The sequence below is a fragment of the Rhea pennata genome, chromosome 4 (assembly GCF_028389875.1).
Source record: "Rhea pennata isolate bPtePen1 chromosome 4, bPtePen1.pri, whole genome shotgun sequence".
In the NCBI taxonomy this organism is placed as follows: domain Eukaryota; kingdom Metazoa; phylum Chordata; class Aves; order Rheiformes; family Rheidae; genus Rhea; species Rhea pennata.
Window position 1 is genome coordinate 76,994,315 of NC_084666.1, and position 22,884 is coordinate 77,017,198.

General features: G+C 70.1%; 3 protein-coding genes and 2 long non-coding RNA genes across 7 annotated transcripts; 2 read left to right on the plus strand and 3 right to left on the minus strand.

Moving 5' to 3' along the window:
* The first annotated feature begins 784 nt into the window (after positions 1–784).
* Positions 785–3,103, plus strand: LOC134140246 (uncharacterized). Of its 2 annotated transcripts, none has more exons than XR_009958371.1 (2): positions 785–1,241; positions 2,038–3,103. It is a non-coding gene; the product is annotated as an uncharacterized LOC134140246 (long non-coding RNA). The 2 variants fall into 2 exon arrangements; XR_009958370.1 differs by lacking the exon at positions 785–1,241 and adding an exon at positions 1,381–1,615.
* A 2,658-nt stretch (positions 3,104–5,761) lies between these two features.
* Positions 5,762–12,468, minus strand: LOC134139676 (maestro heat-like repeat-containing protein family member 2B). Its single transcript, XM_062574366.1, has 20 exons — positions 12,337–12,468; positions 11,915–11,994; positions 11,685–11,820; positions 11,460–11,555; positions 11,077–11,181; positions 10,868–10,991; positions 10,616–10,725; positions 10,127–10,279; positions 9,584–9,738; positions 9,234–9,396; positions 8,760–8,953; positions 8,264–8,401; positions 7,968–8,079; positions 7,475–7,621; positions 7,002–7,178; positions 6,692–6,847; positions 6,420–6,542; positions 6,185–6,287; positions 6,006–6,071; positions 5,762–5,894 (listed from the first exon to the last, which is right to left on the minus strand). Exons 1-20 carry the CDS (start codon positions 12,463–12,465, stop codon positions 5,794–5,796), a joined length of 2,568 nt encoding a protein of 855 aa, XP_062430350.1. The 5' UTR covers positions 12,466–12,468; the 3' UTR covers positions 5,762–5,793.
* Positions 12,469–12,686: 218 nt separating this feature from the next.
* LOC134140123 (maestro heat-like repeat-containing protein family member 1) lies at positions 12,687–18,904 on the minus strand. Its single transcript, XM_062574987.1, has 10 exons — positions 18,773–18,904; positions 17,520–17,673; positions 15,794–15,834; positions 15,376–15,517; positions 14,718–14,770; positions 14,053–14,160; positions 13,626–13,745; positions 13,303–13,425; positions 12,973–13,125; positions 12,687–12,832 (listed from the first exon to the last, which is right to left on the minus strand). The coding sequence occupies exons 1-10, from the start codon at positions 18,902–18,904 to the stop codon at positions 12,689–12,691; spliced, it is 1,170 nt and encodes a 389-aa protein (XP_062430971.1). The 3' UTR covers positions 12,687–12,688.
* DCTN6 (dynactin subunit 6) lies at positions 16,562–19,431 on the plus strand. Its single transcript, XM_062574367.1, has 7 exons — positions 16,562–16,645; positions 17,543–17,607; positions 17,686–17,791; positions 18,080–18,168; positions 18,371–18,418; positions 18,702–18,844; positions 19,002–19,431. Exons 1-7 carry the CDS (start codon positions 16,623–16,625, stop codon positions 19,098–19,100), a joined length of 573 nt encoding a protein of 190 aa, XP_062430351.1. The 5' UTR covers positions 16,562–16,622; the 3' UTR covers positions 19,101–19,431.
* On the minus strand, positions 19,274–22,852 carry LOC134139678 (uncharacterized). 2 transcript variants are annotated; one of them, XR_009958238.1, is made up of 4 exons: positions 22,474–22,852; positions 22,257–22,393; positions 21,640–21,756; positions 19,274–20,421 (listed from the first exon to the last, which is right to left on the minus strand). It is a non-coding gene; the product is annotated as an uncharacterized LOC134139678 (long non-coding RNA). The 2 variants fall into 2 exon arrangements; XR_009958239.1 differs by having other exon boundaries at positions 19,274–21,154.
* Positions 22,853–22,884: the final 32 nt, after the last annotated feature.

The window sequence follows — 22,884 nt, forward strand, 5'->3', positions numbered from 1 at the left end:
TTCACGCTCCCCGCTGCCCCCCAACAGCCCCCGCACCCCCACTTTTCACGACCCCCCCCCCCCAGCGCAGCCCCGCAGCCGCCGCTCCCTCGAGCGGCCCCCGCCCAGCCCCAGCGCTGCGGGACCCCCCTCCCCGCTCCAGACAGCGGCGCGGCAGCCCCGGTGCGCCCCAGCGCGGCTGCTCCAAGGCTCCCGGGCCCGGCGGCTCCCGGCAGCGGGCGGCGGTGGCGGGAGGCAGGGAAGGAGGCAGGGCGGGCACGGGGCCGGGTCCGCAGCTGCTTCCTGCCCTGCGGCGGCCCCGGCCGCGGCCCGGGCAGCCGCTGCCGCCCCGCTCACCTCGGGCAGCCCGGAGCCGCCGGGGCAGCGCTCGCGGCTGCGGGAAGCGGGAGCCCCGCGGACACCGAGCGCCGCCGCCCGCGCGCGCCCGCGACGTCGGGGGCCAAACCGGAGGCACCGCGCAGGCGCCGGGAAAAGCCGCTGCGCCCCGGCCACGCCCCCGGCCACGCCCCCCTCCGCCCCGGCCCGGCCCCCGCGGCCCCGCCCCCGTCCGCCCCGGCCCGGCCCCCTCGGCCCCGACCCCGCCCCTCACTGGCCCCGCCGCGGCTCTGGCCACGCCCCCAGCTGCGGCCCCGGTCCCGGCCCCGCCCCGCAGCTGACCCGGACACGCCCCCCCGACCCCCCGCACACGACCCCCGCCCGCGCCGCCCCCGCTCCCCGCCGCTGCTCCGCTCGCGCCGCTCTCGGCGCCCCCGCGCCGCGCCGCTCCGCCCGCGCTGCCCGACGAGCCTCTCGCCAAGCGCCCAGGCCCCGCGCGCAGCTCCCCGCGTCTCCGCGGCCGCGGGCGGCAGCACCCGAGCACCGCGGCCCCTCGCGGCAGAAGGGGCCCCGGGCTCGGCGAGCGCGGCTCCGCGCTGCGGCCCGCAACCTTCGCTGCGCCGCAGCCCTCGGCAAGCGGGAGCCGCTGACCTGGAAGGGCTGGTGACGAAAGGCGCGAGGTTTGGGCTTCTGCCAGGACGCGCCCGGTCCCGCCCGGGGGCTCTCCGCGCACGGTCGCCCCGAGGCCGGGCTGCAGCGCGGGGCACCGCGGCGCCAGGCGGCGGCCGCAGCTCCCGCCCGGGCAGCGTGTGCGAGCGCCGGGCGCGGAGGAGCCCCCTGCCCGGGCGCGACCCCCGAGGGGCCGCTGCGGGAAAACGCTTCCCGTCGGCGGCCGGGCAGCGCCGGGGCGCGTCTCCCCCGCCGCGGTAAGTCCGGGGCGGGCGGCAGCAGCTCCCCGCTACCGCCCCCTGCCCGGCGCCGGGGCCGCCCCCGACGCCCAACCCCGCCCGCCCCCGACGCCCGGTGCCGCCCCCAGCCCGGGCCGCCCCCCGCCCTTCCCTCCCGGCCCCTTTCGCCCGGAGCCGCCCCCAGCCCGGCACCGCCCCTCGCTCTCCTCTCCCGCCCCCCGACGCCCGCCCCCACCCCTCGACCGCGCCGCACCGCCGCTGCAGCCGGCAGCACCGGTCAGGCGGCAGCCGCGCCGGGAAGCGGCTCCGGGGAGCGGCGGGCACAGGGCCCGGGCGCCGCGCCGGCCCCGCGCGGGAGCCTCGGCGCCCGCGGGAGCTGCGCGGAGCCTCGGGTGAGCAGGCGGAGCCGCGGCCGGGCACGGCAAAGCCCCGGCGGGCGGGCGGACGGGCGGGCGGGAGGCTCGGCGGGGCCGAGGCCGTGCGGGGAGCCGGGGCCGGGGCTCGGCAGCATCTGCCGGCCGCTGCGGCAGCAGCTCGGGCGGCGCTTGGGGGCGGCCGGAGGGTGCCGGGGGCTGCGCGGGAAGCTGCGCGGAGCGGCGCCGGGCCGGGAGCTGCTGCCGCTGCCGCGACGGCGCCGAGGCGCGGGCGGGGGGCGCGGGCGGCGGAGCGGCGCCGGGCCGGGGCGGCGGCGGGGCCGGGGCTGCCGGGGCCAAGGCGGCTCGGGCCGCTGCCGCCTGCGCTCGGAGAAGCGCTGCAAAAGCTCCTCGTGCTTCTGGCCGGGGGGGAAACGTTTTTTCGTCTCTCTTTTTCCCAGAAAGGTTTTGAGAGCGGGAGAGCCGCAGCGCAGAGGGGCGACGGGAGGTTCGTTTCCCCCCTCTCCTGCCCCCGACGACGGCTGCCGCTCCCAAGCCGGGAGCAGCGGGCGATGCAGCCGAGGGCCGTGCCGCCCGTGCGAGAGCCCTGGAGGCGCTGGAGAACCGGGCGCGCAGGAGCCTCCTGAAGCTCGGCAGAGGCAAGTGCGGGGCCCCGCGGCCCGGGGGGAGCAAGGCCGCGCAGCAGCACGGGCCGGGGGCCGCCCCGCTGCAGAGCGGCCGTGCCGAGAGGGGCCTGGGAGCGCTGCTGGACGGCGAGGCGCCCCGTGTGCGAGAAGGCCGAGGGTGTCGTGGGGGCCCTGGGAGGAGCGTGGCCAGCGGGCCGAGGGGGGTGACCCTGCCGCTCTGTGAGGCCCTGGGGAGGCCCCGCCGGGAGCCCTGCGTCCGGTTCTGGGCTCTTCTCGTTGCCCTTCTCGAGTCCCCCTGACACCTCAAGGGCACGGTGTCGGGGGCGTGGGGCCAGACTCTCTTTCAGGGGTGCCGAGCGACAGCACGCGAGGCGACGGGCACAAACGGAAAGCCAGGAAGCTCCCGCTGAACGCGAGGAAGAAGCTGTGTGCCGCGAGGGGGACGGAGCACTGGAGCAGCTTGCCCGGAGAGGCGGCGGAGCCTCCTTCTCCGGAGGCAAAGCCCGCCTGGACGCGAGCCTGGGCACCGTGCTCGAGGCAACGCTGCTGGAGCAGGGGGCTTGGACTAGACGGTCTCCAGAGGCACCTCCAGCCCTCCGCCCTCCTGTGGTGCTGCAGGACGACTGCGCCCGCCTCCCTCCGCCGGGCTCTGGGCCCCCTCGGTGACCCAGCCGGGAGCTCGGCGCGGGCTCCTCCAGGCCCAGCTCCTTCCAGCCACCCTGGGCACTGGCAGGGCCGTAAATCAATCACTGTCACAACTTGCACATTCATGCCAGCGTTTATTATTGCAAACACATGGAGCAATTAGTTTATTAACAGTGTAAATGTGTGGAATAAACCTTGAGTCTTGCACAAGCACTGAATAAACACTGGAACCGGCGGACAGCCTCTGCTCGCCTTTCCTCCCCCAAAAGCGCCTTTCGCCCCAGAAACTATCTCAGACGCGAAGTTCGGCCTGGTGCATGCCGGCCTCCCTGGCCTCGGGGCACGCGCGGACGGACCCCCACCTCCGGTGAGGGTCCGCGGGCCCCCACCCCGCCCCTCCCGCCGCCCGGCCCAGCCCGGCCCCACGCCCCCACCCTCCCCCAGGAAGAGCCCACCCGGCCTCTGCTTGGGGGCTCCCGATGGGTGACAGGGCCTCTGCTTTCAAGCCCCCCGAAAACCCCCCCCTCCCCAAAACGCAGCACTTAGCCTCCTTTTCAGGCTATGCCAGCAGGCCACTGGACCTGTCCGGGAGCCCCCAAAACGCAGCACTTAGCCTCCGTTTCTTAACCCTCCAAACAGCCCCTCCACCCTCTTCCCCAGCCCCACCAAACGCAGCACTTAGCCTCCCTTTCCAGCCCTCACACCAGTCCCGCGCACCCGCCTGGGAGCTGCAAACACCCAGCACTCCGTCTCTGGCTCCCAGCTCCCGAAGCTGCTTGCAGGGCTCCGAAACGCAGCACCCAGCCCCTGCTTTGCAGCGCTCACAGCAGCCCGCTCCTGCTGCTCCTCAGCACTGCAAAGGCAGGACTGGGCCTCCGCTCCGCAGCTCTGCACCAGCCCCGAGAACGTGCTCTTCAGGCCCCAGCAAAGGCAGCGTGCAGAGCTGGAGGCTGAACGCTGCCCTCGGGGCTCGCGACCGGCTCTGGCGGCTCTTTGGGGCTCACAAACGCAGAGCGAGCCCCCAAAGCAGCTGCCCGACCCGTCTGAGCCCCAAAGCGCAGCAGTTCACGCTCCCCGCTGCCCCCCAACAGCCCCCGCACCCCCACATTTCACGACCCCCCCCCCCCCCAGCGCAGCCCCGCAGCCGCCGCTCCCTCGAGCGGCCCCCGCCCAGCCCCAGCGCTGCGGGACCCCCCTCCCCGCTCCAGACAGCGGCGCGGCAGCCCCGGTGCGCCCCAGCGCGGCTGCTCCAAGGCTCCCGGGCCCGGCGGCTCCCGGCAGCGGGCGGCGGTGGCGGGAGGCAGGGAAGGAGGCAGGGCGGGCACGGGGCCGGGTCCGCAGCTGCTTCCTGCCCTGCGGCGGCCCCGGCCGCGGCCCGGGCAGCCGCTGCCGCCCCGCTCACCTCGGGCAGCCCGGAGCCGCCGGGGCAGTGCTCGCGGCTGCGGGAAGCGGGAGCCCCGCGGACACCGAGCGCCGCCGCCCGCGCGCGCCCGCGACGTCGGGGGCCAAACCGGAGGCACCGCGCAGGCGCCGGGAAAAGCCGCTGCGCCCCGGCCACGCCCCCGGCCACGCCCCCCTCCGCCCCGGCCCGGCCCCCGCGGCCCCCGCCCCCGTCCGCCCCGGCCCGGCCCCCTCGGCCCCGACCCCGCCCCTCACTGGCCCCGCCGCGGCTCTGGCCACGCCCCCAGCTGCGGCCCCGGTCCCGGCCCCGCGCCCCGCACCCCCACCCTCCCCCAGGAAGAGCCCACCCGGCCTCTGCTTGGGGGCTCCCTACGGGTGACAGGGCCTCTGCTTTCCAGCCTCCCCCCACCAAAACGCAGCACTTAGCCTCCGTTCCTGAGCCCCCAAACACCCCTACACCCTCTTCCCCAGCCCCACCAAACGCAGCACTTAGCCTCCCTTTCCAGCCCGGACATCGGTCCCCGCAAACGCCTAGCACTCGGCCTCCGGCTCCCAGCCCCCGAAGCTGCTTGCAGGGCTCCGAAACGCAGCACCCAGCCCCTGCTTTGCAGCGCTGACAGCAGCCCGCTCCTGCTGCTCCTCAGCACTGCAAAGGCAGGACTGGGCCTCCGCTCCGCAGCTCTGCACCAGCCCCGAGAACGTGCTCTTCAGGCCCCAGCAAAGGCAGCGTGCAGAGCTGGAGGCTGAACGCTGCCCTCGGGGGCTCGCGACCGGCTCTGGCGGCTCTTTGGGGCTCACAAACGCAGAGCGAGCCCCCAAAGCAGCCGCCCGACCCGTCTGAGCCCCAAAGCGCAGCAGTTCACCCTCCCCGCTGCCCCCCAACAGCCCCGCACCCCCCTTTTCACGCCCCTTCCCCCCCGCGCAGCCCCGTAGCCGCCGCTTCCGCGAGCGGCTCCCGGCCCCAGCGCGCCCGCGGCCCCCGCCCAGCCCCAGCGCTGCGGGACCCCCTGCTCCAGCCAGCGGCGCTGCAGCCCCGGCGCGCCCGAGCGCGGCTGCTCCAAGGCTCCCGGGCCCGGCGGCTCCCGGCAGCGGTGGGCGGGCGGGTACTTGCTCTCTCGTGGTCGGGCAGAGCCCCAGCCTCACTCCCGCCATCGGGTGGTTCCGCCAGGCGTGGCCTGGGAAGCTGCTGCCACGCCGCTCACCTCGGGCTCGCTGCCGCCGCCGGCTGCGGGAAGCCGGAGCCCCGCGGACACCGACCGCCCCCGCCCGAGGCGCCGCGGTCAAACCCGAGCGTCTGCTCAGAGGCCGGGAAAAGCCGCCGCGCCCCGCCCACGGCCCCGCCCTCCCTGGCCCCGCCCCTCCTCGGCTCCGCCCCTCTCTGGCCCCGCCCCCTCCCGTCCGACGCCCCTCCGCTGGCTCCTCGCTTCCCGTGGCCCCGCCCCGGCTCTGGCCCCGCCCCCCGGCTCTGGCCCCGCCCCCGGCGCACACCGCCCTGCTCTGCCCTGCCGCCGCCCCGACTTTATTTCAGCGCCGCCGCTGCAGCTGGTCCAGGCCCGTGTCCTGCAGCAGCCGAGCGGCCGCCTGCTGCACCCGCGGGTCCGCGTCGCGCCTCAGCACCCGCAGCGCTGCAACGGCACCGGCCGCCCCGTCACCGCGGCCCCGGCCCGGCCTGGTCGCCCCGGGGTCGACGCAGCCCCGAACTGCCGGAGCCCCTGGGCCGGGGCGCCGTCGCCTACCTGCCCCGAGCAGCATCGCCTCCTCCGCCGTCAGCCACACGGTGCCTGCGTGCGCCACGAGGACCCCTGCGGGCACCAGCCACGCGCGGCCTCAGGGCGCTGCCGCCGCCCGGCCCGGCCTGGCCCCCGCCGCCCCGCACAGCCCCAGTCCCAGCGGTGCAGCACCCGCGGCCACTCACCAGCCACCTGGAGGCCGGCGGCCCGCACCTCCCCGCAGCCCTGCAGGAAGCAGCGTCGGGCGGCGACGTACAGCGCCTGCTGCTGCTCGAGGCTCTCCCAGGCCTGGCGACAAGGGGACGCAGCGTCCTTCTCCGCCCCGAACGCCCCGCGGCGAGCAGGACGCCCGGGCATGGAGGGGACGCGGCGTGGCCTGGCCGGGCAGGGCCCCGCGGCGCCGGGTGCGCGGCTCCTCACCAGCTGCCCGCAGATGTCGTCCAGCAGCTCGGCCGCGCTCAGCCCTGCGCCTGCGGCGATGCTCTGCCGCAGCCATTGCAGCCCCGGGAGCAGCACGCACAGCTGCAGCGCGCCCCGGCACGCCTGCCGACGAGAGTGGAGAGCGGAGCCCGTCGCCGCCGCCCGCCACGGCCGAACCCCGCCGCCCGGATCCGCGCAGGAGTCCTCAGCTCTGTGGTGCCGCCCGCCCCGACCCTGGCCCCGGCCCCGCGAGGACGCTCCGGGGCTCTTACCCTGCAGGCGCCTGGGTCCGGGTCCCCGAGGTGCAGCACCAGGCTGGCCCACGTGCTCCCCAGCTCCTCGGCCAAGAACGGCCTCCACCGCCTCGAGGCAGAGGCCGCCAGCGCCCCGTACAGGGTGAAGGCTGCCGCACGCAGCGCCGCCTCCTCCTGCAACCCAGGAACCCGGGCTGCCGCGTGGGCACCGGGCCCCCGCGCGCGGTTGCTCCGCAGCGCCGAGCGCCACTGGCGGAGCGTGGACTCCGCCCGGGGCCGCCGCCGCGCGGGACCCTCCGAGCAGCGCGGGGCGGCACCGCGCACTTACGGCGTTGAAGAAGGCCGCTGCGTCCCTGGCGAGGTCTCTGAAGGAGGTGCCCAGGCCCTTCCCCCGCAGCTCCTCCGCCACCCTGGCCAGCGCCAGCAGGCTCTCTGCCGCCACCGCCGCCCCGGGCTCCAGGCCACTCCGCAGCGCCGCCACCACGGCTCCCCTGTGCTCGCGCAGCTGTAAGGTGCGACACGCGCACGGGCCTCGCGCCAGCCCGGCCCCCGCCGCTCGTGGTGCCCCTGCCCCCGGGGCCGAAGCCCTCAGGAGCGGCCCCGAGCAGCGCACGGCCCCGCTCCCGCCGCACCACGGTCCCCTCTGCCACCCGGCTGCCGCCCGGGAGCAGAGCACTGTCGGGGGAAAGACACGCAGCCGCCGCCGCCGCTCCGCCCCGTCTCCCCAGTCCCCCCGCACTCTCCGCCCCCGGCTCCCGGCCGGCCGGGGCTGCGTTTCGGGCGCAGGAAAGCCCCGCTCACCGTCTCCGGCGCGCCGTGGGCCAGATTGCCGAGGCCACGCGCTGCCATCTGCCGCACAGTCCCGCTCGGGTCCCGCGACTTCTGCAGCAGGGCCCCCACGATCGGCTGCAGGCACCTCCTCTCCCAGGGCACTGGCGCCTTCATCAGCTGGGGCGCAGCGACCGGCCATCAGCACCCGCACGCGGGCACGGACCGGGCCTGGGACCAGCAGTCGTCCCGGGCTCCACGCGAAGAAGCCCCCCGCGCCCCGGCGGACTGCCCCGACGCCCGCTGCGGCGACGAGCGCCGGGACCGAGCGGTGTGGAGGGGCAGCAGCAGCCCCCGCAACAGCGCAGGGGAAGGACGCGGCAGGGGCCGGGGCAGGGCAGCTCCCGGGGCGCCTCCTGCCAGGGGACCCGCTCCCGCCCCGACGGTGATGCTTTCCGCCGGCGCCTTCCCAAAGAGCAGCGTCGTGAGAAACCCCCCGAGCCTCCCCCTGCACCTCCCCTCTCACCTCGGCGCAGAAGGCTGCAGCCATGACCCGCCGGTTGGCCGAGAGGGAGTCCAGCCACTGGGTCACCACCAGCACCACGGGCAGCGAGACGACGCCGGCGAGGAGCAGCACGCTGCGTGCGGAGCACAGGCGGGCGGTGCGCGATTACACGGGGAGGCACCTGGCCCCCCAAACCCACCGGCTCCCGCGCGGGCTTTGCTCGGCAGCTCGCAGACGCCCGGGCCGAGGGGAAGGGTCCCGCCGGCCCCCCGGGCGCGGCCGCCCCGGAGCAGCCAGGCGCCTCCTCGGGCTCTCACCCCGTCAGCAGACAGACGCCATCGTGGTGAGCCCGGGGGTCTTCCAGCGCAGCCCAGGCTCCCTGCTTCCTCAGCAGCCACAGCCATCCCCCGTGGAGGCACGCGCGCAGCACCGCCTCCAAGGTCTCCAGGGAAAGCCTGGGCGGAAAAAGAGCGGCGACTCCCGAATCGCGGCAGCAGGCGTCTCGGGCAGAGCTAGGGAACCGCCGCCCGCGAGGCGCTTGGTCGCTCGCGCTCAGCCCCACTGGGGCGGGTTGGGCACCGCACCCCTGAAGTGACACCCCACGACCCCGAGGTCTGCCAAGCAGCAAGGGAACCGCCCTCCTCCCCCTCCTGATGCCCCAAACGCGCTGGCAGCACTAGGAAACCAACCAGAAGCGGCTTCCCCGCCTAGGGGACGGGCAGCCCAAAGCGCTGCCTCGGGGCCACGAGCGAACGCGGCCTGGTCACGGGCCTCGCAGCCCAGCCCCGGCGCCTCCGTCCTGCCGGCTCCTACCTGCACGGATTGTCGTCGCTCGTGTGTCCCTTCAGGAACAGCTTTCCCCGGCCGCTGACTTTGGAGAACGGCATCTCCTTTCCCAGCGTGGCGCTGATCTGCTGCAGGAGCACCGGGAGCAGCTCCGGGAGCAGGTGCTGCACAGCCTCTGGGCTCTGCAGCGTTGACACCACCTCGAAGATGGCGCGGGTGATCTGCAGACAGTGCCCCCAGCGCGGCCCGTGAAAACGCGCCGTTCCCGCCGCCCCCTGCCCGCCTCGGGGACCTCTCCTGCCTGCGCCTTGGCTTTCGGCAGCGGCCCTGCAGGCTGCGAGCAGCAAAAGGTCTCGGGCGCCAGCGCTGCCCAGGGCCCGGCCCGGCACCGGGGGGCTCGGGGGCACGCGCAGCGCGCGCGAGGCACAGCCTCCCCCGGGCTGAAGGTTACGCGGGACGTCGGGCGCGACGCTGCAGCAGGGCGGCGGCCAGCGCACGCACCTTGAGAGGCTCCAGCGCAGCCTGGCTGTCGTCTGCCTCGGGCTCGGTGGAGCTGGTCCTGGGCCGGTCGCTTCCCGAGTCCTTCAGTTTCTCCATCAAAACCCCCAGGAGCTGGCCGGCAACGAACGTCCTCCCCAGGACCCCCCACAGCTCCACGGTTTCACTGCAGGGGAGCACAAGACCCCCCGTGAGCGCCGGTACCTGCGACGCCCTCAGCAGCGGCCAAACGCTCTCCCGCCCCCGGAGGGGCCGACGGGGGTCAGGCTCCGGGCACTGGCTTCCCCGCCGGCTCCTCCTCGCCCCAGCAGCGGGGGTCCTGCCCGCCCCCGGGGCCGGCGCAGCACACGTACCTGTCCACGGGCAGCTGCTTCTGCAGGAGGCTGTCGATGACGGCCCCGGGGTGGTAGTGGGCGAGCAGGGACACCGCCTTGAAGAGGAGGCCGCGGAGGGTGTCCTGCTGCATGGTCGGCATCCGGATGTAGATGATGCTCAGGATTTCCGGCACCTGAACGCAGAGCGGAGGAGCCGTCCTCTCCATCCTGTCCTCGTCCTGCTCCCCGACCGTTTCTCAAGACCCAGCCCTAAAGCCCCACGGCTCTGCGCAGCCGCGGGGGGACGCTGGACCACCACGGGGGCCACAGCTGTCCATGCGGCCCCCTTTGACCCGGGGCCGGGAGGGCTGAGCATCGCACCCGCGAACCAGGCAGGAACTGGGTGCTTTGTGTGCCCCTGCTCTAGGGGCCTCGGCCGCTGGAGCCATCGGGAGGATGGGACCCAGGAGGGTCGGTGTCGCCGGGCGAAGAGCAGCTCTGGCATTGGGCTGCCGGCGCGCGAGGTGCGCGGCAGCGGCTGAGGCGGGGAGGCCGAAGCCCAGGGAAAGGCGTCCCTCGCACCTGCATGAGCAGCTGTCCCCCGCACGTCTCCAGGAAGGCGAGCAGCCACTCGCCAGCTCCCTGAGCGCACGCCGCCCTCGCCGACAGCATCCCGTCCAGGGCGGCAGAAACGAAATCCGCCGCCTGCGCCGGGGGGATGTATTTGCAAACGATCTGCGGAGAAATCAGGCACAGGAGAGACCACATCACATGTCTGCTCGGGCTCCGAGGAGCTTCCCGCCTTCCCTCCAGCCCCTCGGGCCCCACCGACAGCTACGTGTGCTTCGGGGCGGGTGCACGGCCGTCCCACAGGAGTGCACCCCCCCACCCACGGCCTCTCCTCCTTCCCCAGCGCGCCCGGAGGACGGACACACACTCAACAGCTCGCGACTCCCTAACCCCCGCCGCCCATCGCAGCAGCTCTCCCAGAACGGAGCGGGGCCCCGGCAGGGAAGAGGAGCTGCGCAGGAGCCCAGGCGCCGGCTCCCCCATGCTGTCGGGACCAGGTACCTTTGAGAGTCTGGAGGACGCCTGGAGCAGAGCCTCGGCGTCGGGGGCTCGCAGCCGCTGGCACAGGGACTGCACCTCGTCCTCCTCGGCCGTCGTCTCCAGGGCCTTGCCTGCAGCGAGCACCAGGAGGAAAGGGCAGCGGTGGTGACGGAGACCCCACCCCTGGGCCGCGGGCCAGCAGGAACGCAGCCCGGCCCCGCGCAGCCGTGCGGCAAGGGCGGCCGGCCGGGGCCGAGAGGGGGCTGCCCCCACCTTGTATGCGGAGGAGGTGGCCGAGGCAGGCGCCTGCCCGCTGGCGGGACGTGGCCAGCGAGTCGCAGACGAAAGGCGCCAGCAGTCCCACCGTGGAGCCAAAGAGCCCGAAAGAATTTTCTCCCTGGGGACAAGCAGCCGGCAAGGAGGTCATGGCAGCCCTGCGGCCGGCGGGGACGGGGACGCGGTGCGCGGGGGTCCCTTCTCACCGTGAGCTCAAACCGCTCCTCGTAGGCGCCCAGCAGCTGGGCGCAGGCCTGCAGGGCCCTCTCCCGCTCCCACTCACGGGCCGAGCTGAGCCAGTACTCCAGCACCTGCGCAAGAGCAGCCCTGTCTCACAGCGGCGGCCCCGGCCTGCCCGCCACCGCCCCAGACGTCTCCCTCCCGCACAGCGTCCCGCTCGGGAGCTGCCGCCTCGGCAGCCAGCGGCGCCAGCCCCGCACCATCCCCGGCAGCCCCATGGCGCGGGCAGTGGCGCAGACGTGCCCCACGGCTGCCTGGCGCCGACCCTGCCGACTCCGCAGCCCGGCTCTCCCGCGCACCCTGCGCCCCACGCCGGGGACGCCTCCCCCACCGCCCCACGGGTGCTCACGTGCAGCATCTCCACGAGCCAGCTGGAGGTGAGGTCTTCCTCCAGCAGCGCCGTCACCAGCTCGCCCAGCGCCCCCATGGTCTGAGCGTGCAGAGCCTGAGAGCAGAGGGCAGGACGGGCGTTCGGCCATGCACAGAGACGCCCGGCTCGTCCGGAGGGGGCCGAGCGCAGCGGGTGCTGCGGGGGGATCCCCGGAGAGGCCGGCAGAGAAGCGCCGGCAGGTACCCGCAGGTGCAGAGCGCCCGCCGCTGTCGCCCCTTCCTCTTCCGCCGGCTCCAGGGCAGGCAGGGGCATCACGCTCTGCAGGCACTGATCCAGGAGGTCGCGGCTTTCCTCTCGGCTCAGTGACGGCTTCAGTTTGCTGGCAGAGGACAGGGAAACCAGGGAAGAGTCTTACTGCCACTCCCCGGCGCGCTCAAGCGACAGCCCCCGCAGCCCCGGCGGGAAGACCCTACCTCAGGTGCCCCACGGCCAGAAACGCCTCCTGGCGCACCGGGGACGCCAGGCAATCCCGGGGCTCGGCCCTCACGAAGCCCTGCAGGTCGCAGAGAGACAGGCGTGCAGCGGGCAGCGACCGAGCGCCCTCCCGCCGGGGACAGGCTCTGCCGCTCGCCCTGCCCCAGGCACCAGCCCCGGGGGCCCGCATGGCTCCCGCAACAGCCCCGGGACCAGGCTGTGGTCCTGCTGGGGACAGACCCGCTGCTCAGCCCCACAACGGCTGCTGGGCGCCAGCACCCGAGGGCCCCGCTGCCCGGGAACAAGGCGCAGGCACTGGGGAGGTGGCGCACGGCCCAGGGAGAGCATCACCCCTCAGGGTAGCCGGCCTCGGGGCACAGCCCCGACTCCCTGGCGGCACCGCCCCGGCCCCGGCACTCACCAGCAGGATGCTCAGCAGCTCCCGTTTGCAGCAGAGCTCCGTGCGCTGGGAGCCCCCCGCCCCCTGCATGGCCCGGCTGACCTCGGCGACGCTCCGCACCAGCGCCAGCTTGAGCTGCACGTCCTGCATCCCAGCAGAGAGAAACACAGCGGCGCCGATGACGGGCTCCTCGCAGCGCCAGGGGCCGAAAGAGCGGTGCGGCGCGGAGCCCAGCCCCAAAGCACGGCACACAGGGGCGACTACGGCTCCCGGGCGCCTCAGGGACCGCAGCTCGGCACACGGCCCCGAGGAAGGAAACCTCCTCTCCCCTCCCGGGAAGCAGCTCCCTTGGGGACGGCATGAGCTTTCCCGGCTACCTACCGCCAGAAGAGCCCGGGCCCGTGGCCTGGGGAGCGCCGGTCCTGCACGCCCGCAGTAGGGAAGGTGTGCGGGAAGGGCAGGAAGCGAGGCCCCGTTGGGCAGCACTTACCTTGGTGGAGAAGGTGAAGCCCAGAACCTGGAAGGGGAAAGGGGACACGGTGAGCGGCGACGAACCGCGGCGCCCAGACGCAGCTCGCGCAGCGATGGCCGCGGCGCGCGCAGACCCTGCAGCACGGTGGGGACGAGCCGGGACGCCTGCGTCGCCCGCGCACCCACCTGGCAGCTGGCGCGGTAGTGCCGCAGGATGGGCCCCACGACGTCGCTCTCGACGCGGGCCAGGAGCTGCTCCCGGGGGGCGCAGAGCGCCATCCGGCCGTAGGCCAGCACCAGCGCCGTGTGCGTCCCCGCTCTCTTCCCCTGGTGGTATTCCTGCGCCGCGGGAGAGGCCGCGAGGCGTCAGCCCAGCGCCTCAGGCGGCCCCAGCTCCCGCTGCCCCCCAGCGAAGGAGCCGCCCCACTTCCCACGCAGCCGCCACCGCTGGGCGGCCTCTGGTTAGGGGTGGGGATAAAGCAGAGGGAAACAAGCCAGACACGCGGGATCCTTCACCTTGAGGCGTCTGAAAGCCCCGGACACTGGTCTTTCCTCCATTGTAGCCCCGAACTCGTGCACCACCTCCAAGGCGAGGGGGAAGTGGCTCTCAGCAGAGCCGGCGACAACAGAAATCATTGCCTGCAAGGCAGGAGAGAGCGGGAGTCAGCCTCTGGCTGGCCCTCGGCCACGGCAAGCTCTGAGCAATACTCGCAGTATCGTCCGACGGCTGCAGCAGCGACACGGAGACCGGAAGACCCGGGAGCGCCCTGCTGGGAGAGGTCACTGCTCCCCAAACACGGGGGTCTCCGGGGAGAGCAAGGGGAGAAGAGGAAACTCACCTCTCTCTCAGACGCCTCCAAATAGTTTGTCTGGAAGAAGTACTTCCGGATTTCCTCGCGGACGTAGGGGACGTGCTGACAGGCTGCCAGGGACACCCCGACAGCCTTGTAGAGGAAGGCCTGGAAGAGAAGAGGCCACCCCAGACGCGGTCACGCGCGCCCTGGCGGGACACGGCCGGGCCGGGCAGCGCCAGCCCGCACCAGGCACAGCCGAGCTGGCCGCAGCGCCGGCCCTTCAGCCCAGCGCCGCTGCCCGCGGTGCGGAGAGCAAAGCCCGTCTCGGGAAGGGCCGGGGAGCCGGGGAGCCCGGCCGGCCGCAGGGGGCGAGAGCTGCAGGCGCAGCCCGGGGCGGCGTCGGGGCGGCGTCGGGGCGGCGTCCCGGCTCTCCCGCCAGCGCCTGCCAGGAGCGGGAACGGCAGGGACCCACCTGCTCCCGGGAGAGCCGGCAGTAGCTGCCCGCCTGCTGGTTCAGCTCGAAGCTGAAGGCCATGGTCCAGGCCTGGCTCTCGATGGTCTCCAGCGACGTCCTCAGGAACTAGGGGGAACACGAGCTGAGGCAGAGCCTCCCCGGCCCCAGGGCTGCTCGGCCAGCGCCCGGCGCTCCTGCCCTCTCCCGCCCTCCAAACGGGGAGCCCGAGGGACCGGCCGTGGGGCACAGCTCTCCTGCAGGCACCGCGTGGGGTCAGGGAATCCTGCCCGTGTGCCCAGGGAGAGCTTTCCACGAGAGACAGCCCCAAATCCCACCCGCCTTTCCCTTCCCTGCTCCCATCTATCTGGGCGATGGGAGATCCTTCTGGTGGGACTCGGAGGCACGCCCAGCGCAAGCCTTCCCCCGGCAGCTCCCCGGCTGCACGGGGCCGCTGCCCGTGTCCCCGCCGAGCGGGTCGCAACGCCGGGACAGGGCAGAGCAGGAAACGACCCTCCGTGATCCCCAGCTCTTTGCAGACAACATCCTCAGGGCCTTCCCAGGGCGTCTGCTGGCTTTCCCGTTCTCTAAACAGAACTGGCCTTCTCCTTCTCGGCTTCCCCCTGTTTCCACCCACCCCTTCCCCGCTCCCCGCCCGTCTCTGCTGCCTCGCAGCGGCGCCGTACCTTAAGCAGAAGATGCTCCCACTCGGCAGAGTCCAGGGAGCTCTCGCTTCTCTCTACAAAGCCGGAGCAAGAAAACACCCCGCGTTACTTAGCACTGGAGAGGAGCCCCGGGGTCTCCCGCACACTCAAACACCCTCTGGGTCCCACGCCAGAAGGGGCCGAAGCCGGGAGGCTCAAGCCCCAGCACCAAACTCCTTGCCAGGCCCAGGACACCCGAGGGACCTGGGGACAGGGTCACTGGCTCAGGTCAGCCACAGCCCCGCCGGCCCCAATCTCCATCGCTCGACTGCGGCTCTCAGAGCAAACCAGGCCGTCACACGAGGGCACCGACCGCACGCAGGCGTTTGCACTGGGGCACGTTTCACCCACCCCCCGGAGCGCCAAGCCTGGCCCTCCCAAACGTCCCCCGGCGAGGACGCTGGGCTGCTGCAAAGCCTGCTCACGGCGGTGACGGGCAGCAAAGGCCCCCGCTCCCGGGAGCTGCTCCGGGCCCCATCCTGCCCTCGGCGCCAGCGCTCGCCCCCGGGGAGGGGGACGGCTGCAGAGCAAGCGCCCAGAAACCCAGCGCCAGTTCCCCTCCCTCGCGCCTGGGCGCTGCCTTCTCCCGCCTCCCCCTCGGCCTCCCCAGCCTCCTCCTCCCCGACCGACGGCACTTTACCTGCCAGGTGCTCCAGCAGGAAGGGGATCTTCACAGCCCACACCATGCCCACGGCGCCGTGGATCTCCGTGGACAAGGCCTGCAGCAGCCGCAGGGCAGCGATGCCGCAGCCGCCGCTGGTGTGAGGAGCCGCTGCCACCACCTGGGAGAGGGCAGGCGAGAGCCGGGCTGGGGCGGCCGCGGGAGCCCGAGAGCCGCCGCTTCTCCCGGGAGGGAGGGCGGTCGCCGGGCCCCGGCCGAGCCGGGAGCTTCTCCCCCGCACCGCAGTGGGGTCCCCGCGGGGCAGGGGAGGCTCCGACTCGCTCTCGCATGCCCCTTCCTGCCTGGAGGCTGCTGGCCCTGGCCCGCGAAACGGCTCTGCCCCCACCTCTCCCATCGCCTTGAGGCCCCGGGAGCCTTTCCCCGGGGCCCTACTCACCAGCAGGCGAGCCAGCAGGGCCTGCGGCGTCAGCAGCCTGGCTGCAAGGAGAAAGAGAGGCCGGTGAGAGCGGCGTCGCCCGCTAAACCCTGCCCCTGTCCCTGCAAACCAGGACCCCCCCCGGAACGGGCTGCAACCAGGGAGACCCGCAGCTCGGCGAGGCGGTCACCAGCATCCTCGGTCGGGGTGCAAACCAGGACCCCCCGGGATGGGCTCCAGCCAGGGCGCTGGTGAGCACCGCTCAGCTCCCGGGGCCAAGAGCCAGCACCGCAGTCAGATCTGTCACGCACTGGGGGGGAGGCCAGAGCATGGCCCCGGCACCCTCCGAGATCCCCCCGAGGAACAGCGACAGGGACGCCGCTCAGCCCCCCGCACCGGTGACTGCGGCCCTGCCGCGGGGCCTCCCCGTTCCCAGGGCGCCCGCGGGGGCTCCCAGGACGCCTCGGTTACCTGCGGTTACCCCTCTGCTCAGGAGCCTTCGCACCGACCCAGCCCCGGGGCCCCTGGGGAGACCCACGCGGGAGCGCGAACCCACGCGGGTGCTGCTCCGCGTGCAGCAGGACGCCCATCGCGGCGCCCATCGCCCTGAGACCAGGCGCGCCAGGGAGGAGAGCTGCCTCCGGGCACATGTCGTGCCACGGTCCGAGACGCCCCGCACTGAACCGCCGCGGCCCTCGAGGCCGGCCGGGGCTCCCTCGCTCCTCCTCCCTGTCCTCCTCCTCCTCCTCCTCCCTCCTCTCCTCCTCCTCCGCCCCTGCATGCGCTTGCGCGCGCCGCTCCCCGACTCTCCCCGCTCCGCGCCTGCGCAGGCAGCGGCCGCGGCGCCGTCATGGCGGACAAGGGGCAGAAGAGGTGGGACGCGGCGGGTCCGGGACGCGCCGGTGCTGCGGCGCCTGCCCCCGTCTCAGCTCCCCGCCGGCCCTAACGGTCGTTCCGCCCCCCCGCCCCGCGCGCCCCAACGGCCGCCGCGCGCCCTAACGCCCCCCCCCCCCCCCAGCGCTCCAACGGCCGCCGCCGCCGCGCGCCCTGACGGTCCATGCCGCCCCCTGCGGGCCCTAACGGTCGTTCCGCCCCCCCGCCCCGCGCGCCCCAACGGCCGCCGCGCGCCCTAACGCCCCCCCCCCCCCCCCCCGCCCAGCGCCCCAACGGCCGCCGCGCGCCCTAACGGTCCATGCCGCCCCCTGCGGGCCCTAACGGTCGTTCCGCCCCCCCGCCCCGCGCGCCCCAACGGCCGCCGCGCGCCCTAACGCCCCCCCCCCCCCCCCCCCGCCCAGCGCCCCAACGGCCGCCGCCGCCGCGCGCCCTAACGGTCCATGCCGCCCCCTGCGGGCCCTAACGGTCGTTCCGCCCCCCCGCCCCGCGCGCCCCAACGGCCGCCGCGCGCCCTAACGCCCCCCCCCCCCCGCCCAGCGCCCCAACGGCCGCCGCCGCCGCGCGCCCTGACGGTCCATGCCGCCCCCTGCGGGCCCTAACGGTCGTTCTGCCCCCCCGCCCCGCGCGCCCCAACGGCCGCCGCGCGCTCTAACGCCCCCCCCGCCCAGCGCCCCAACGGCCGCCGCGCGCCCTGACGGTCCATGCCGCCCCCCGCGGGCCCTAACGGTCGTTCTGCCCCCCGCCCCGCGCGCCCCAACGGCCGCCGCGCGCCCTAACGGTCCGTGCCCCCTCCCCGCCGTCCCCCGCGGGCCCTAACGGTCGCGCCGCGCGCGCTCTCTTCCGCCACGCCGACCTGTGACGCGCGTGTCCCCGCAGCGTGAAGATCGCGCCGGGCGCCGTGGTGTGCGTGGAGAGCGAGATCCGCGGGGACGTGACCATCGGTAAGGCGGTAAGGGGCGGCCCCGCGGGCGGCCCGGCGTGGCGCTGCTGACAGCTGGCGCGTCTGCCTTCGCCCGCAGGGCCGCGGACGGTGATCCACCCCAAGGCGCGGATCATCGCAGAAGCGGGGCCCATCGTGATCGGCGAAGGCAACCTCATAGAAGAACAGGCATTCATCATAAACGGGTCGGTCCCCTGTCTCGGGGAGAAATCTCTCTGGGAATCGCCTTCCTACTGACAGGTCCCGATTATAATGGGAGACCCAGGGCAAGGAGAGGCAGTCTGAAAACCCTGACAGTCTAGCCTAGCCACTTACTTTTTGTTCAGTCGATACCCATCTAAAGGGTTGCGTGGATAGGATACGCGTGACTTCAGCCTTTGTAACAGACCTGAGGGTCAGCTGTCAAACAGGACAGTATCTTTGCACAGCATCTTTCTCATGTCAAGATTTGAATGTATTCTTTCATCTTGCAGGTATCCAGAGAATATCACCCCAGAAACTGAAGAGGTAGAACCAAAACCAATGGTCATTGGCACTAACAATGTTTTTGAAGTTGGGTGCTGTATCCTTGCTGTGCAGTGAAATTGGACTTTCTAATACACCATGCTTCCAGACTTGCACAAAAGAAAGCAGGTGTGGACTCTAGAGTTTAAACATCCTAAGGCTATTTAAGATGCAAGACGTTGGTTTAAACTGACTATGAAGGTTTACTCTTTGAAGTAAAAGCTAATAATTTTACGTTTCTCCTTAACGTTAACCTTCAGATTCACAGGCAATGAAAGTGGGAGATAACAATGTCATTGAATCAAAAGGTAAGTGTCAGGGTTGTCTTTGCCCTTGTGAAGACTCACTGTTGCACATATCCAAGTATCCATGGTAAAGCTTTGCTGCAGGCTCCCAGAGGAGTTTCAGGGTGATAACCATTGAATTACGTGACAGGATTGGGGATAGAAGGAGGTTATTGACCAAGCGTGAAGACTGAAGGAAACAGAGCAGAGAAAAGAGTTTGAAAAGCTGGATTTGGCTTTAAGCAAGGCTGCCTATGCCAGTCTGCCCTTTCCAATTCATGCAGAGGTTTCTCTCTTTCTGCTGCAGCGTTTGTTGGCAGGAACGTGATTCTGACAAGCGGCTGCATCATCGGGGCCTGCTGTAACATCAACACCTACGAGGTGATCCCCGAGAATACCGTCATCTATGGGGCCGACTGCCTCCGTCGAGTGCAGACCGAGCGGCCGCAGGTGAGTGTCATGCCGCTCAGGGATCTGTGTCTCCACAGGCCGGGCCGTAAGGGTCTCCATCCCCCTCCTTGGTGCGGTGAGGCCTGTGCCTGACATAATGTGGTAAGCTCCTGTGCCTTTGTTTCCAGGTCAGTTCTTACAGTGTCTTTCTTTCCAGCCCCAAACACTGCAGTTGGATTTCCTGATGAAGATCTTGCCAAATTACCATCATCTGAAGAAGACCATGAAGGCCACATCCACTCCTGTTAAGAGCTGAGAAGTGCTCTGCTGTCGGTTGCTGAACTGGGATTGCATCTCGTCCTGTCAAGCACTACGAGGCCACTGGAAGCAGCTGGTCTCTGCATCCTTCGTCCCATTCCGAAAAATTTGTCTTGCTTATTCGTGTCCTTTATTTATAGCCTGTTAAGCATATGAAGACAGCTTTGGATCTGTTGTTTCTTTGGCACTAACTTTAATATTATACGTGCTTCGTTTTGGGAATAAAATAGCACGTGGGATTGCTATCCTTTCTGACTGGATTCTGGGTTAGGTAACACCTTGGAGCGTGCTGTACACTGTCAATAAAAGTTTTGACCACTGCTTTACGATTTCAGTGGTGCTGTTCTATCCAAGCTTTCAGACGAAAGTAATCCCGGAGACGCACAACAACAGAGACGTTCTCTGTGCAGGCATCAGGCAAACCCCCTTCCCTCCGTGCGAAACGGCCTTGTTTGGGCGAGCTGCTCCCCTCTTCTGCCAAGGCCCCCCCGTTCCTGCCCGGCGCCGGGGCTGTGCGACAGCTGCGGCTGGAGAAGCCGCTGCTTGGCCGCCTGCTCCTTCCCACGCCAGCCGGCAGAGGGAGACGGGGCCACGCTGGGGGAACGCTCCTCGGAGCGAGCGGGGTGGCAGCTGTGCTGTGGCCGGGCTGCATCCCCCCCCCCCCAAAAAAAAAAAAAAATTCCCGGAGGGCTGCAGCCCAGGGTCAGCAAGGGCCCTCGGTGACGCCGAGCCCTGAGAGCGGGTTTAAGCCGCGGAGCTGGCGCGCGCGGTGCTGCCTGGCGGGCGAGGAAGGCCTGGAACGGGCTTGCGAAGGAAAGCAGAGAGGAAAGGAGCCCTCGAGGTCGCCCCCAGAAGCGAGCGGGGCTCCCCGCAGAGCTTGCGGGCAACCGGGCCAGCTTTCCCCAGCAAAGCCCTTGCTCCGGAGCTTGCTGGCGGTCCACCCAGGCAGACCGGCGACACCGGCCCGCGCCTGCCCCAAGCCCGTCCCTCCCGCCAGCCTCTTCAGGGCTCCTTTTTCTCCCGCCTGGCCTTCCGCTGCTCCGGCACTTGCACGTATGCGAGAGACGAGTTGCCGCCGGACCGGCAAACTCCCCGCGCTGTCGGTGCTTACGACGCGCTGCGGCACTGCCAGCCGGCGTTGGTCTGGACGCAATTGGCTTTTTGGGCAGCCCGTCGCTGCTCGGAAACGGTGTGGCTATTCCCCCAAAGCAGAGTCTAAATATGGCTGCAAATATTGTCGCAATTACGGCACAGTTTCCACCTTGTTGAGGCAGACCCTGCCAAGCTTTTTCGTTCAGATGACCAGAAAGATATTACAGCTGAAAACAACGGAAGAGAAAATAACGAAATCAGAGCGAACCGTGCAGACTTCCATATATGCCATCGAACCCAAATAATGCCAAATAGTGGTGTCCTTTCAAAAAGGCAACTGGAAAAAAAAAGACATATTTGAGCTGAGAAAACAGAAAAGATGCACCAACACGGAGCGCCGGGTGGTGGCTGTGAGGAAGCACAATATTCCCGCAGGTCCGCGCTCGGAAGCAGGCATCTGAAGGCGCCTATGAAAAAATAAGCCTCGTGCAGTGGCCTGAGCTGACCTGTTGGGCACCCGTGGAAATCCCTCCCTTCCACTCGCTTTTCCTGCTCCCTTTTGGAGCTGTGAGGGGCTGCTGTGCCTTTGCCTCACAGGGGAAAGCAAGGAGGAAGCCCCCGAAGAGCCGTTCGGGCCCGCGAAGGGACTACCGCTGGCAGCCAAAGCATTCCTCTGACGGCCCGCGCGCTGCGAGTGCAGGGGGCAAACCCCGAGGCTTGTCATGGGAGACATTAAAGCAGTCTCTCCTCTCCTCCTCGAGCCACCTTAAATTTCATACACTGACGGGTGACAGCGTCCTCAATAGCTGCTACGGGAGTTGTTTTTTTTTTCTCTCTCTCCTCTCAGAGGTGACGAAAGGCCAGGTTTCTCTCTGAGCTGCCAGACTTTTAGTCATATTTGTTCTGCTGCTTTGTTTCCTTGATTGCTTTTCGAGAAAGCTTTGAACAGTCAATGCAGTTCTGACAGAAACAGAAATATGTTCTCTTATTACAGAGGCACCCAGAGGGCTGGTAAATATTACACTGTGCTTGTGCTTCAAAAGCAAGCTTTCCCCCCCCCCTTTTTTTTTTTTGCCAAAAAAGGCCACCAGCCCATCCAAAAGTTTCCAGGGATAAGGGGCTATTTCCAGGCCTATAAGGGCCCTATCCTAGAAAACCAAACACCCAACTCCAGGAGGAATATACTGCTCAATTTGTCCAGTTCTTTCCTTTGGGAGTGTTTTAAACCCAGCTGTTTCCTCATAACCTAAAAATGAGGCAAGTTTTCAAAATCTCTGGCTTTGCAGGTAAATTCCCAGCAAGAGCCCTATTGCCGTGCAGCTGCTGAGCAGCTCAGCAACACGTTTTTGGAGAAAGTAGCAAAGGGCAGACGGTGCGTGACAGGTTCCCCGTGGGATCCTGCACCCCCGCCCTTCTCCGGGGCCGATTTTGGGCTGCTCACTCACCTTCTGATAACAAACAGCACTATCCTCATGTCAGTCTAGCACGCTGGATTTACCCCGATGGCCCGGGATATGATTTCTACCTGCGGTGGCTCGGATTTTCTGGCTGTAGACACCACCCTACCAGAAGGAGAGAGAGGTGGGAGATCAAGACACCAGTCCTCGAACAATTCCCGATTGCATCTCCTTCCTGACATGGTGAGGTTGCACCCGCGCTACGTCTCTGCAGAAGCCTGCAGACCAGGGCTACCGTGGCACGGCTAAAACCCTCTGTCCCATCTTTTTCCCGGTGTCAAGTGAGGTCCCGTCTTTCTCCCCTGCTCCCCAAGGTAATACCATGTGGTTTTTAGGAGCGCTCAGGCCTGTGCCTGCTCTTTCTGACCCTGAGGCTGCTCAGGTGGCTCGCAGGGCCACCTGCCATCACAGCCAGACGTTTTCCCCCTCCTGGAAATTAAGACCACACGGCTGGTTTCAATCTAGCTCCCATCAGGAGAAGTTCTGCTCTGTAAGTTAGTATTTTCACGCAGTTGGAGGCTTGCCAGGTGACGTTTTGGGTATTTTGGGTAAGCACTAATGTGTGGAAGGGGCGCTTAGCTGCCAGAGCAGAGGAGCTCGCATACCATTGCCTTCCCCCATGGACCGAGCGGCTCCGGCGTGGCGTCCTCGCTGCACGCACACGGCTATTCGCTCCTTCCAGAAAGGCAAGCTGAGCCTTCACGGCTGTGTACAGTGATGGGACCGCTTCCCTCCGGGCAGTCTGTGAGGGTGATGGAGCACTGGAGCAGGTTGCCCAGAAAGGTTGTGGAGTCTCCTTCTCTGGAGATACTCAAAACCCACCTGGACACTATCCTGTGCAATGTGCTCGAGGTGACACTGCTTGAGCAGGGGGCTTGGCCTAGACGATCTCCAGAGGTCTCTGCCAAGCTCAGCCCTTCCATGGTGCTGCGCTTCTGTGATCCTGACCTCGATTAGGACTTGTTGAGTCCTCCTGGGCTCGATCCCCGCGGGCAGCCGGCTTCCTGGGGGCTGGAGGGCCGGTCAGCCGGAGCTGCCTCGCTCCGCCCGGCTCCTCGCTCCACATCCTCGTACGGGCGGTTTCCTCCTCCCCGCAGGGACGGGCTGCACCGAGCACGCTGCGTCTGCTCCGAGGAAGCCTTAGGGCCTCCTCCCCGCGGGGCCGCACCCGCCGCGGGCGCCCCCCGCGCTAACGCCCGCCCTGTCCCGCCCCGTCCCGCCCCGTCCCGTCCC